This window comes from Melospiza melodia, chromosome 2 (assembly GCF_035770615.1).
Source record: "Melospiza melodia melodia isolate bMelMel2 chromosome 2, bMelMel2.pri, whole genome shotgun sequence".
Lineage (NCBI taxonomy): Eukaryota > Metazoa > Chordata > Aves > Passeriformes > Passerellidae > Melospiza > Melospiza melodia.
In genome coordinates, this window is record NC_086195.1 from 84,329,538 (window position 1) to 84,344,650 (window position 15,113).

At 36.7% G+C, this 15,113-nt stretch overlaps 1 protein-coding gene across 9 annotated transcripts in view; it reads left to right on the forward strand.

Annotated features, from left to right (window-relative positions):
• Positions 1-15,113, forward strand: part of FRY (FRY microtubule binding protein) — a 224,250-nt gene that overhangs the window by 152,702 nt on the left and 56,435 nt on the right. For all 9 annotated transcript variants that reach the window (XM_063149130.1, XM_063149128.1, XM_063149129.1 and 6 more), the window contains 11 exons: positions 187-278; positions 480-652; positions 1,729-1,889; positions 2,719-2,829; positions 4,021-4,175; positions 6,234-6,333; positions 6,635-6,806; positions 8,528-8,784; positions 9,166-9,312; positions 12,656-12,824; positions 13,582-13,672. In XM_063149130.1, coding sequence (XP_063005200.1) covers positions 187-278; positions 480-652; positions 1,729-1,889; positions 2,719-2,829; positions 4,021-4,175; positions 6,234-6,333; positions 6,635-6,806; positions 8,528-8,784; positions 9,166-9,312; positions 12,656-12,824; positions 13,582-13,672 — 1,628 coding nt within the window. The remainder of the gene's footprint in view (positions 1-186; positions 279-479; positions 653-1,728; positions 1,890-2,718; positions 2,830-4,020; positions 4,176-6,233; positions 6,334-6,634; positions 6,807-8,527; positions 8,785-9,165; positions 9,313-12,655; positions 12,825-13,581; positions 13,673-15,113) is intronic.

Below are 15,113 nucleotides of genomic sequence, written 5' to 3' on the forward strand. Positions count from 1 at the left end.
CAGTTCCTTGTTGATGTATAAGCGCAATGATATAGTGCAATATCCAAAAGTACTTGGGTTCCTTTGTGAAGAAAATTCTTGAACTGGAATTCTTAAATCTCACTGTGATACTGGCATTTCTAAAGCTACTAGTTTTTAATGTGTACACCTATGCATATAAACATGGTTGTTATTTTAAATTCCAAGAACAAGAAACGTCGAGAACGGCGAGATCTACTAAGACTGCAGCTACTGCGAATTTTTGAACTGCTTGCTGATGCTGGTGTTATAAGTGACAGGTAGGACTATCACTCTTCATAAATACTGGACTTTTACATGAAACAATTTTCAGTGTTTGCCACACTGAGATTATGTCGGTATGTTCTTTGAGGAATTGTGTCGTCTATCAGATATGGAGAGATTTGCATGCATTTCTGCAGAAAACTGTAGCATAACTACTCTGTTATTCTATATTAATTTGCAATTTTCCTTTATGCTAGTACAAATGGAGCCTTAGAAAGAGATACACTAGCCCTTGGAGCCTTGTTCTTAGAATATGTTGATCTGACTCGCATGCTTTTGGAGGCTGAAAATGATAAAGAAGTTGAGATCCTTAAGGATATGAGAGCACATTTCAGTGCAATGATTGCCAACTTGATACAGTGTGTTCCAGGTATGGAGCTAAATTATGCATTTAATATAAGTATTGGAAAAGTAATTTTTTTGTTTCTTTTTTTTTTTGTCTGTGCTTTTTTCCCTGCTTTTGCATTTTCATATAATGAATGTAAAGTGGAATGTAGAAAAAGAAAATGTTCAGAAGTCTACTAAGATTGAAATAAAAATACCAATAAAGCTTGAGGAAGCTTGTAATAGTCATGTCTTAGAATCACCTCTTTAAAAGCCTAGCAAAGAAATTGTCTGTGACCTCCAGGGGCTCCAGTTTTCTTCTTATTATTTTCTCCCATCTGACTTGATTGCCAGACTCTTCATAAACTCAGACAGACCTTAAAAAATACAAGTACGTGCAGACAATGTGCAATATTAAATGCAGTGAAAACCTTGCCCAAGGTGTTGAGACATTATCCCATGTTACCTGACTTAACTGTATCACAAAGATTTATCCAGTTGATTTCATGCTTTTTATATATTGCAATATCACTTCAGAAATATAACATAATTACATTAGCAAAAAACAAAAGAAAAAGCCTCTGCTTTAAAGGCCTGAATGTAATTAATGGAAGATGAGGTCTGAGGCTTTTTTTTCATTTGCTCAGGTAATTCAGCTGTTCAGAATATATACCACATATTTGTCATAAACAAAGAGCCACCAAGTTTCTTTTATTTATTGCCCCTACCTATTATTGTATTAGAGTGAGACACATGTATTGTTTAGGCTCAGATTTAAAGAATCAGAAAAACCAAGTAAATATTTGCCATGAAAGGAGTGCAGGAGGCAGTGAAAAATGCTGATTTTATAATTAGATCCTTAAGTGCTTTTTTTCTATAGTCAGATGCACATGTTTATATAACTATACATTAATCTAAAACTGAACTTTCTTAGAAATAAGATGCCCCTTACTCACTTGGTTAGATTTTTTAAGGAGCTTAGATACTTTGGAGTAAGTTTATGCTGAACATATAAAATCCCCTCTCTTGTTGTAGAAATTTGAAAATCATGTCATCATTGTGCCACATGAATGTGTATTTAATATTAACAAATCACAACTATTTCTATTTCTGTTCACTTAGTTCACCACAGGAGATTTCTCTTCCCTCAGCAGAGCTTGAGGCATCACCTGTTCATCTTATTCAGTCAGTGGGCAGGACCTTTCAGTATTATGTTCACACCACTGGACCGTTACAGTGACAGAAATCACCAGATTACAAGATATCAGTATTGTGCATTAAAGGTACTAAAATTTCACTATACAAAGCAGTAACAGCAGTTTTTTCAGTGAAAATACAAGTTGTTGTGGAGTCTATTTCCTTTTACTTCAAAGAAATTTGAATTTGCATACTTGATGCAAACTTGTATGCTCATATGCAAATGTACAGTGGTATCATAGAATATAGCACTGAAGTTAATTTTTTTTTTCTTTGTTGACACTTTTCAAGGCTAATTATTTTAAAAACCAGAGTGCATTTTGAAATTGTACTTAGCTGTTCATTAATGGGTTAGCAGATTCAGCAAGGAGCTCTTAGGCTCTGAAATTAGGTGTAGTTCAGATGCAGTACCTCAGGATACTGAATCTGTACCAATGTACAACTCAGGAATGCCTCCCACGCTTGCCTGGAGACATGCTCAGCAATAATGTACTTCTGTGGCAAAACTAGTTGCAACTCCCCTGCATGAGTAAGCTGGGAAAGCAATAGCTTACGTACTTATATAAGCTGCACCACTTGCTGTGAAACAGTTTTAACTTTTGTAGTAACATGCTATTGAAACATCTGAGTGTATTTTAATTGTTTTTGCAGCTTGATTTTGTGAATACTGGGTAAAATGATAAAATAGATCTTGAAGATAGTACTCTTCCCAAAATGCATTGAGCATGATCTGGAATCCACTAAAATCTGTAGGAAAATAATTATTGAATTCTACCAGTCAGTCAGCTGTTACCGATTTCACCATAGTTCACTCCAAGCAGAAAGCAAGTGGCAGTCCTGTTAGCCTGGACTGAAATCATTCTGAAAGGTTTGTTGTGCCACTGTTTGTGTGACTGAAGTTCCATGTGCTTCCAGGCCATGTCGGCTGTGCTCTGCTGTGGACCTGTGTTTGATAATGTGGGTCTTTCCCCCGATGGATATCTTTACAAATGGCTGGATAACATTCTGGCTTGTCAAGACTTACGTGTAAGTACTGACCAAAATGCCACACTGATGGGCAGTCACTCACTGTACTGAGTAAAGAGTTTGTAAAGTGTTTTCTTTCTTCTTAAAGAACATGAAATGGATTAATCTTGCCATTTTCCATTTCTGGGAAGATGGACTTGACTTTGTACCTACATAGTCATAGTTCTGTGTTTGTAGCTGACTCAACTGCCTCTGATTGAGGAGGAGTAGACTGGTGATTTATATCAAGTGGAGAGAGTGAGACAACTCTCACTTTCTCTTTTGGTATCTTGCACTTTGTCCTGCTGTTCTCCCTAAAACTCTCATACCAGCCCACATAACTCTGCTAAGGAAAGGCAAATAGCAGAATGTAAATAAATACATGTGATGCAGCTAGAGGATAGAGGCTGTGGGAATGGTAATTGATTAGGAAAAAAAAAAGGTTGAACAATTTATAGAAAGGATGAATAGCTGCAGAGAAAATCCTTCAGAAATTACATGGGATTTTGGACCGAGCCATAAAGTTATATGCAAGTTATAGGCAGTCTCTACAAGCAGTCACCTACATTTAGTGACAGAATATTAATAGGCATTGGTGTTTGCTGTGCCAGCACTATCCTGTACTGAAAGAACAAGAAGTCCAAGCCTTAGTTGTGATGTGTTTGTAGCAGTGGTGGTACCAGCATTAAGGGATTCACAGTCTGTAGGGAGAGTTGTTAGATTGATTGATGTAGTTGGATTAAACATACACGTTTTCAGTCTTGTAAAAGGTAATTTTTCTTTGTCTGCCTTGCTTCTGTGTTAGTCCAAAGAAGAATAAACGTGAAAGTTTGTTGCTCTGTGAAATTCACATGAAGTAGGAAATAGTTAATAAGTCAGTTAATTGATATAAAAGGAAGTTGCCCAAGAACACTTACCAAGTATCTTAGATTTTCCAAAAATTCTGCTTTTTTTTTTTATCGTTGTGCCAAATTTTGGAAAATTTATTTCATTCATGTAGTCTTTGTACATACCATTTTTTCAAGTGATGAGTATTGAAACCTGAGTCACATTCCAACGCTGCTGTCCCTAAAATAAATCAATTACAAATGTTCTGATTTCTACTTCCATACTTGAATTTTCCATTTTTGCCCTGTTTTGCCTGTGTCACTCTGAGAATTTTAGAGAATGAACGTGTCTGACCGCACCAATCATGTTTTGACATTTGTTCAGGTTCACCAGCTTGGCTGTGAAGTTGTAGTCCTGTTGCTAGAGCTGAATCCTGATCAAATCAATCTCTTCAACTGGGCAATAGATCGATGTTACACAGGATCATACCAGCTTGCCTCTGGGTGTTTCAAAGCCATTGCAACAGTGTGTGGAAGCAGGTATTAATTGATTTATTAATCTACACTTTCAAATGTAGAGAAAACTGGAGGTTCTGCTCACTGTGTTGTTAGGAGCTGTTGGTTACACACATATATTCTCAAACAGTTTTTGGGACTGTATCGCTTGATTTTCATGATTCCGAAAACAAAGGGATGTGCTTGGTAGAAGATGTTCTTACTATAGGTGCCTTTGAAATCTGGGGAATTTTGATGCTATTTTGCTCAGAAAGATACAAACAAAACTACAACAGTTTTATTTAAATGTAGGTCATAAATCTGTTTTCAAGAGATTTGGCGTGGTTTTTAATTTAATTTATAAAAGGAAAAATGTTTTCAATGTCAATAGCTTGAAAGTCATTATTTTGACTTGTCATTATCTTGAAAGTCATGTTCTTTTTCTAAACTGGCTTTCATTTGATTTATTTAGTTCCTTTCCTGTGAACTGGTATCATCATTACTGCTAATGCTGAGCAAGCACAAAGCTACATGAGGAAATTAGTACAAATACTGCTTTTGTATCAGGCCTTCATAAAACTCTATCCCTTTTTTTCATTTTCAAAGACAAAATTTATGGAGAAATTAGATAATTCAACAAGTTGCATTTTATTAAAATAAATGTGAAAATTTACTCTTCAAAAACATAATTTGGCAAGATGTCTGATCAGCATAGAGAAATACTCAGTAGAGAAATAATTGGGATTTGGAAAATCAAAATAAGTCACAAATTTCATCATTTTCCTACAAAACTGTTTTGTTCTTGCAGGAACAACTAGACTAGAGGCTGCATTAAATGGAGGATTTTAGAAATATGAATGGAATTTGGTGTTTGCAAATTCAGTGATGTTAACGGGGTTTTTATTTTAATGAACACAGAAACATTGCAGTTTCAGTCAGTCTTTTTTCCTCAAATTGTGTTACCTGTGCCGCTGTGATCTAAAAATTATTCTTTTCCATTCTTACAGTAAAAATTGAGAGTATGATCTTTGTGATTTATTTTGAATGGAAAGTCCTCTTTCTAGCAAGCTGGGAATTTTTATTAATATTTAAAAGCTGTTAATAGTTTTTCCTCTATCATCTATCAAAATGTATCAGGAAACCACTGCTTGAACTGCCTGTAAAATGAGCAGCAATTGATGGTGTCCATCCTACTTTCTACAAAGCCACTTCCCTTCATTTCTTTTCTTTTTGTATTTGTTTTTTAAGCAGTGGAAGGGCAAAGAGCCAGTTACAGAGCTTGGCTTGCAGTCAGTATATGGAATGACCAAGAATGTCCCATGCCACACATGTATCTGCCATATTAAAAAGTCCAAATGGGCTTCCTGCAGCCCATCCAGGAGCACTGTAGCTGACATCTAGGGTGATAAATTGATGGTTCACAATTCAATCAATGCATTTACAAATCATCAGGAGAAAACAGAAACCTATTTAGTGCAAATTCAAATATTGTGATGTGGGATTTACTCCTTTAACAATGTTCTCATTAAGTTAATACTTTGATATGTTTAACCTTAAAATTGACGTTGACTTTACAGATAGCAGACTTTGTGAAGCATTTCTTAATGTTTACTCCTTGAAAGCAAAAACTTTTCATAGAATTGTCTAATACCTTAGAATGTTCATATCAGAGATAGTGTCCTTTGTCCAAAGGGACTATTTTAATTGCATCTTGGCTTAAGAAATTCTTTATCCCTGGAAATTTTCATGCTCCCCATTTTCTTTCATGGGTGTCAGGCTGTCCTGTAAACAGTTTATGCTGTAAATTAAAATGAATCGACAGTCATAGACACAGGTATTCCATTTCTCATTGTGAGTAACTCAGTGCATTCCTAAGCATTGGTCCAAGGTAATTATAAATAATCCTTTCTTTCTTCCCATTCACCAGATGGTCCTTTGATCATCCAGTGTGTATTCGTAAGAGCTCCCTTTCCCATATTCTGATGGTCGAAGAGAAAAAAGAAAGATGACATTCTCTTTAGACCATATTACAGAGTAAATCAGAGTGAATATAATCTGCATTCCTCACCAGCATTCACAAAAATGTTCTCTTTATTCTTCTAGGAACTATCCTTTTGATATCGTGACGCTTTTAAATTTGGTGCTGTTCAAGGCATCTGACACCAACAGAGAGATTTATGAAATTTCCATGCAACTTATGCAGGCACGTATCAGCTAATTTTTTTCCTCCTGCCCTTAGAGACTTTTTTGGTGAACTTCTTATGAAGTACTGTTATTTGTACATTAGTTTTGTTTTGAAAAGAAACAATCAGTTTTGTCTTGGCTATAAAAACTTACAAGAATATTTATGTAAAAATGAATGTTATCGTGTCTTTCATATTTTGAGCATATACTCTGAAACGTATAGAGCTTTCTCTGATAGCTAAACTTCAAATGCTGATATTTCCTGATTTAATAAATTTTTATTGTCACATTCCTTCTTTTTTTTCTTTTGTCTTTTATAGATCCTTGAATCAAAGCTTTTTGTTTATTCAAAAAAGGTAGCTGAGCAAAGACCAGGCAGTATCTTGTATGGGACACATGGTCCATTGCCACCTCTTTATAGTGTCTCACTTGCCCTTCTTTCGTATGAACTAGCAAGGATGTATCCTGAACTTACCCTTCCACTTTTTTCAGGTACCTGTATTTGTTTGACTTATTATCCCCTTTACATTTTTTACAAATGTTAGACTGCTACCATTTTGAACCACAGTTCTGTTTATAAATTTAGCTTGACCTGTTTTTATTCTGGTTCAGGTCAAATCAGATTTAGAAATCCAATATATATTTCCTAGAGGTATTCACACAAAATACGGAAACCCTCTTTGGGGACTCTGTGCCACTTGTGTGACCTTGGGGTAACTTTGAATTTACAAGTGTCCTGAGTGAGTTAAAACTACATTGGCAAACTCTGCTATGATGGGTTCTCATGTGATTCTTCTTACACGTGGATTTACAAAGATCATCATTGTGAGGATGTATTTCTTCATTTTATATAAACATGACTTTAACTTTGGGCAGATTGATTGCCTGTGTCCAGTTCTACCAATGATTCAAATTACTCTGAGTGATCTCTACCTTTTGTTATATGGCACATCTGCATGTCTCAGCATTTTTTTTAATTTTACCAGAAATATATTTTTTTTCAAAATTACTGAAAAAAATGTTAATGCAGGAGCACCAATCAGAATTGAGGCCATTCCTGGGAACAATGATGTTTTGAGACACATCTATCTGGTTTAATCAATCTTATGTGTTGCTCTAGTTTTTAAATAGCAGAATGCAAATGTCTGTAATCGTGGGAATTTCTACTGGCTCTTAAAATCCCTCTATGTTGTTTTTACTCAGTCTGTAGGGGCTGGAGGGAGAGTAGAGGAACAATACATCACCCTTACATTTCTCAGTGCCCAAGATACCATGAGTTATAAATAACTGGTGTAGGGAAATTCTGATGGTTCATTTGTCATTAAGCAAATGCTGTTCATTATCTCTGTTACTCATGTTGCTGTAATGACTGTGTCATTTTAAAAAATCTCAGATAGACCAGATATTACAGTCCAAGTGAGACATCCTTTCTATACATCTAGAATCATAAGGAGGAGAGAACAGTGTGTGTCTTCACAATTTTTAAAAACCAGGGAGTGAGTTAAAAAGGGAAATGTTTGCTGTACTGATTTTACAGAAGAGTTCTGGTACAGAGAGATAATGTGGTTCACTTTGGCAGGAAGCTGTATTTCTTATCCCAGATTTTTCAAATCCCTTTGCCTTACAGTGCCAGGGACTTTTTTTTGTAAACTATATAAAGTGCTGTATGCAAGCATTCCTGAACTAACAGCCAGCTATGAATTTCATAGACATTTCCACAGGAAGTAGGATCCCAATATATGCAAGATTTTTTTTTGTAATCTCAGTATAATAAGTGCCTTAGTATTTAAAGTATAGCTTAGAAACCTGGAGGCCAGTGAGGCATTTGTAATCTGCAGAACAGTTCTGTATATTCTCCAGAAGCTCTTGGAATTCTAGAGTAACCACCAGTAACTGAATGATCCTTTTTCTTTTTTACTGACATCCACCTTACTTAATATGCATCATGGCACAGTAACAAAGGTTGACCTTCTGTTTCTAAGCCCAGACTGAGTTAGTTATTTTAGACAGAAGATATGACCAATTGCTTGCTATTATGAAAGTAATTCCATGTTTCTCTTCAGGAAATTCAAGAATATGTTTTTTATGCTTGTAGTGTGCAAAGTAAAAACCATCAGGTAGTTTAAGAAATGTCAGAAACATGATTTAAACAGTGTATTTAGGGTTTAGATCATAAATTAATATGCTGTCCTTTTCAACTCTTACTGTTTTAGAGGTAAGCCAGCGATTTCCAACAACACATCCAAATGGAAGACAGATCATGCTTACCTATCTGCTCCCATGGCTTCATAATATTGAACTGGTAGACAACAGACTGCTCCTCCCTGGCTCGAGCCCTACCACTCCAGAAGATGAACTGAAGGACAAGGAGGGGGAAATAGCAGTCACAAGTGGACTAAAAGGCAATGGCTGGGGCTCGCCTGAGGCCACCTCCCTGGTTCTTAATAATCTCATGTATATGACAGCCAAGGTAAAAAAAAAAAAGCAAATCAAACAAAGAAACTAACCTGTAAAATTTTTGGTTTTTCCCTCCAGTACCAGAAATTTTACACTGGAACAGTCTGCACCAATCAAATAAAATTCACTTAATTTTAGGAATACTTTCTAAATTTATAGTCCTCAAGAATTTATGTTCTCTTATGATTTAAGTCCTTCTGTGGATCAGAACCTAAATAGTTTTAAATATACTTAATGCTCTGAAATCTGTCAGGTAGCTATTTAAAATACTGTTTTGTAAATTTTTACAGCATTTCACTGGGGGGTTTTTTGCGTGAGAAAATGTTCTAAAAGAACATGCTTTGGTTTGAAAGTCTGCATATTTCAAGGAATGTATGCCTATGATTCTTTGCAGTATGGAGATGAAATTCCTGGACCAGAGATGGAAAATGTCTGGAATGCTTTGGCCAACAATGAAAAATGGAGTAACAACCTTAGGATAACTCTGCAGTTCCTCATTAGTTTGTGTGGTGTTAGCAGTGATACCATCCTTTTACCCTATGTAAGTCTTTGCACTTTATTTTATTTACTGCTAATTACAGAGGTTGTAGTGAAAGAAATGGCTATTACCTGCAGAAAATTAATTTCAGTATCAAAACCAAGAAATGCCAACATACTCCCCAACACACTGTACAAAATTAAATAGCAGGGATAAAAGTGCCAGGAAACTGAAATTCAAAAAAAAAAAGAAATGGTGTAGTTCAAATCTTGGCCTGCAGCAGCAGAGCACACCCCATTGCAAGTGAGAGGTGGATTTCTCTCAAGCAAAGAGAAACCTTGCATGTCTGTGCATGGGGACAGTAACAGAGACTGGCCTTAAATTGCCAGAAAATGCTACATCCTTTTCTTTAGCAGACTAGAGCTTTCCATGGGACATCTCAAAAGACGAAAGATAGTTAACCTTTTTAAGCTTACTATATCAGCTTCTGCCTCTACATGACTGTCATAAATTATCTAACAGTTGCTGCAATGTGCAACTCAAACTGTGCTGGATATTGTTATTATTCAAGTTAAAATAAAATCAGTGCTGTCTGAGAAAAACAGGCTACTTCCATTCCCATGTTCCTTATTGCTCAGTTGCTGAGTGAAACAGAATCTAAATTTAGTGAATTTTCCAGCCAAATTACAATATGGTTTTTTTAATAGTTGGCCTCTTTCCATTTATTTCCCTGAAATAAAACTGAAATTTATCTAAAAAGCCTCATAAACACACTTCATTTACAGATGCTGAAATAACAGTTTGCCCAAAGTGTTTATAGTTACTGCTATGCATACTAGAATAAAGAAAATAAAGAAGCCTGTAAAAATCCTCAAAATGTTGTTGTTGTATCATAGACATCACGTTTGTTTCCTTTCATTTGTAGGGTTTCCTGCTCTATATTCTCAAATCAATGTATATACATGCCTAGCTAGTCAAAAGCAGAAAAATTTGAAAGTGGAATTGGTGTAAGAAAAAGCTTAATGTTTATATGAGAGGAAAGCAAAGGGGTTGATCTGAAATGAAATCTTTCCCTCATTTGTTACAGAGGCTTTCCATTCAGTGTTGACCATGCTTTAAGCAGGAGGTTAGATGAGGGATTTCCCAGCTTCTTTCCAACCTGCCTCATCCTACAGTCTATGACAGATTTGGGATTAAGGTGGCCTCCATCTATGTTGGCAGAGAGCAAGTGGAAATCACCTGCTAGAGATAAGGCAGAAATTGAGGGCTGTTTTGCCCTCATTTCTGACAGCTTACAAAAGGGACAGGGGCAGTTTTCTGAGAGGAAGGAGTAGTAGTCCTGTGCTGACTCCAAATGTAGCCTGACTGGAAAAGCCTGATAACCCTGTCGCCTCTTGCCCAGGAGCCCCTCGCACACCTTATCCCCCATCCAGATACTTGCCAAGCCAAAGCTTTCAGCACCTCCTTTTTCCATAACTGTTGCCATGCCACAGCTCTGAGCAGCTTTTCCTCAAACCCCCTCCATTCAGTGCACTTCTTTATTAAATTCTTTTTTTTTTTTTGCCTCAAAGCCTTGGCTTTCTCAGTCCTGTCCTCCTCCAGGACAGCACAGTCCTCTTACTTCACAAAGAGAGCAGTCTGTTCTGACATCTCCAGCTTCATCTGCTCAGCTTCTCCTATTTTGCCTGTGGCACTTTTCTGGTCTCCCACCCAGGCTTCTCGTGGCTGGTGGCAGCAGCAGCTGACAAGGCTCCCCTGTGTTTTACCACCCAGTTAGTCTGTGTTCTGTAATGTTGAGTTAAGAGTCTGATTCTCAGATTTTGCAAAATCTGAAAAAGTTTTTAGCTTCTGTAGGAAGCCTGACTGTGCTTATGAGTCACTCCTTTGCTGATAGCTTTGTCTGGAGTAGGGAAATACACTGCTCTTATCACATGCATCTGCTCAGTGTTTTGCTAATGCCCTGGAGTTTAGAGATAAGAAATCCTACCTAACTCTGCTAACTACACAAGACTGCTGATACCATAAACATGTGTCTTCCATTATTATGCAGATAACAGATACACGTTAGCAAATAACGATCGTTTGGACAGTTTATCAGCAGTGTTCCAGGTCACCTGGGCTTAAAAGAGCACAGAGCTGCAAAATTGCCAGTTTACCCATCTCCTTTAGGGCCCCCTGTGCCCCGAGGCAGTCACCAGCTGCTTTGTGCCTTGGCCATCTGTTCTCCCTATGTGGGTCCAAGCCAAAAGCATGCCTGACTCACATTTTTAAAATATTTTTTATCATCTAAATTAATTGCTTTGTCTCTTATGTTTCCTTTAAGCATTTTTTCCCAGTGCCCCAGTACAAATTGCTGAGCTGTCCATTCTTTCACTTTATGTAGTGAAAGATTTCTTAGAGTATTACAGTTCAGAAACCTCTTCAGCAAAAACTCATGTTGGGAATCTGACCCCTGCAGTGGTGAGAGAAACTGAAAATGGCACTGTGAGCCCAACCAGAAATGAGCCTCAGGAAGGAGATGGATTTGTCTCTGGAAAGTCCCTGGGAAATTTTTAGCACAGTAGAGTAAAAGAGACTTTGCATATGTGCATTTTCTCTAAGGAAAAGAAAAATAAAAGGAAAGAGAAACAGTGAGGAAGTTATATTAATGGAAGTATTTAAGAGTATAAGAGCAGCAATACTTGGTGAGGTCAAAAGGCTGTTCAGTCTAATATATTAGCTCCCCTATATGAACTTGTTTAGGGACATCTTTAAAAAAGCAGGCAAGCACAGAGAGATATTCCCCATATGGTCTCCCAGCTCCACCAGTTTATGAATCAAGTGGTTTTGAGTTGGAGGGAGTCTCTGCCTTTAATAGTGATCAGGGTTTTTTCCCTCCAGAATACAGCTGAATTTGGTCTCAGTATCTCAAGAGTCCTTGTTGCTGCAGTGCAGGTTTGAGATCTCATTAAAAGATTTGTAGAAATTTCCAGAGTGTCTATAAATGATACTCTCAGATTTTTTCAAATCAGGATACATGAAGTTTGTATACATAATTGCTCTGCCTTACTTCCATTAGCTATTACTTTGCTTACAGATGTGAGTAGCAATTCAAAGCCTGGCTTACTCTTTGTGGCCACAGCCACAGTTTTGTAGATGTGCATGTTACATAGTTAATACATAAACAATTCATTGTGAATGGTAAGCAAAAACTTTGAAGTAATTAAATCATAGAGTCAGTCTGCTGGGGAAATGATCTTGATGTCAAAGTGAGAAGTTTTATTTCTGTATGAACTGTATGTGGTTGTGGTATCTGTCCAGGAACAACACTTGCATTCGAGATAATTTTAGTGGCAGTGTAACACTCATTGATTCCTTTGGAAATTCACTTTGGTCAGAGTTTAACAACAGTTACTTTGTTCAACAGATAAAGAAGGTTGCAATATATCTGTGTCGCAATAACACTATTCAGACAATGGAAGAACTCCTTTTTGAGCTGCAGCAAACCGACCCAGTGAACCCCATCGTCCAACATTGTGATAATCCTCCATTTTACCGTTTTGCTGCCAGTAACAAAGCCTCAGCTGCAGCTTCTGGTATGACCTGAATGTGTTTCCTTTATGCTCTCCCTCTTTTGAGTCTTCATCTCTTTGCAAAAAACAATCTCCTACTTTTGCATCCCTTCAGACTTGTGTACATAAAGTACAAGTATCAGGGCCTTGTTGCATGTCTAAATTACAGTTCTTTTTCATTCCTAATGATGTATATGCTTTGTTAACATATGCTTAATTATCTTAACTATTTTAATAGCATATTACTAATACTTGAGGCTGCTCAGAATTCTGTCACTTTTCAGAAAACTCCACTCTCTAGTAGCTGTTTTACTCAGAACAAGAAATCGTCACCAATGCAGTAAGCACAGCAGATGTATCAAGCAGAGTTTCCTGAAAACTGAGAGCCTTAAGGGTGTGGCAGTTCTGTTTTGAAAGGCCTTTTCCAAGCTGCAGTAGTCAAATATACTTAAGAATCAACACCACATTTAACCTTGTAAATGTTTTGCCCGATCCTTGAAAAATAATAGATTATGTCTTGAGCATGAGCTTAATGTAAGGAGTAGAAGACCATCATTCTGTTCATCTACTTCTCAAAGCATGTGAACTTAACACCATCCAGCCATGGAAGCAGGTCCTGTCTGTAGGAGTAACAGTGTTCATTCATTCATGTGTGCAAGTACTTGCAGGATGGTCACTTGGACTGTAGCTGCTAAATCCCCTGTGAGTTATAGGCTTTTATTGCTTTGCAGGTGCTGTCTGCTGCATCTAACTGGTGCTCTTATTCACATCTCATTTACAGGAACCACCTCCAGCAGTAACACTGTTGTAGCTGGCCAAGATAGTTTTCCTGATGCAGAGGAGAACAGAGTGGTGAAAGAGAATGATGAAAGGTTTGTGACTTGGGTTTTTTCCCTCCAAAATGTATGTGTTTTCCTAGGCTGAGGGTGAGATGTTGAAAAAAGTTCTGCATTGTTCTGTGAGGAGCTCTGGTGCTCAGATTGAGCCTAAGTGGCATTATTGCAGTATGCATAATTTTTTTTTTAACCTATTCTCATGATTCTAGTCCCTGACTCTTGTTTAACGGTAAAGGAAGAACTGTTAAATCTACATTCAATGAATTGTGCTGAGGTGGTCATGGTTTTGTAGGAATTATCCTACTAAAATCTTTATGAAAAATCATATTTGATCACACCATTTGATTTCATGGACAGTGAGTAAAATTTAGTTTGCAGATTTATATCATTGATTTCAAGGACACCTCCTTTGTCTAGGTGTAATGTGTTATAGAGGACAGCTGTGGAAAATAACTTGCTTATAAGTTATATATTCAGTTTAGACTTCTGCTACTTATGGTACATACTGACAAATAACAAATGAGTAAATGCAAAGCCTAAGGGCCATCAGATCCTAGACCACAGACATATAGATTGTTTCTCTCATAGACAAGCTCTTAGTTTTGCAAGAGAACTTTGGACAATTTATAATAGCATTTGTTAGTTAGTGTATTAGTATTTCATTAGTCACTGATCGTCACCAGTATCACTTCAGTATTCCAATGCTCCTTCCCTAAGGTTAAGGGCTTAGATGAGCTGAGATAATTATGAGAGTAAACCTTTCTGTACTTCAAAACTTTTTAATTACTTACTCTCTCCCATTACAAACTAGAGTAGCATTTTGTCAGGTTAGGTAGATGTGTCTGCTGATTTAAATGTAAGTAGAAAATGGCACTCAATGCTGTTTCAAATTGATAGTAAAACAGATTTGACTCTAAGTGTTGTTCTTTAACATTTGCACTAGAAATGTACTTAAAAGGATAATAAAACCATTTTCTCCTCTGAATTTTTTATTATTCCTTACATGAATGTTTATGGCTGCATAGCTTTAAGATAAATTTTTATTCAGTTGATTTACAGCCAAGTTGAGCAAATGTCTCTTACAGTAGTTCAAGTCAGGATTTCTTATCTTATGTAAGTTTTAAATGTGACTCAAAAAAGTTTTTAGAATGCAGATCTGTCAGAGATTTTATGATAAAAATGAAAGGAAAATTACGATATCCTGATACTGGTATTCAGGATCCTGCTGAAAGACACCTCAGAAGAAAATGGAAAATAATTTGCCTGAACTCATTGCTGGCATTTATGTTACTGAAGCTGGCTGTAAGTTGCATCTGCACTTCAAAACCAGTGTGTCAATCTTAGAATGTCCATTAATATGGACTTCATATGCCAGGACATATGAAATAATGAGGGTCATAGATAGAAAAACATGTATTGGAGGGCTGACAATGTATTTTTGTCAACTGCACAAGGAATTTATTGCAAGCTTATGAGA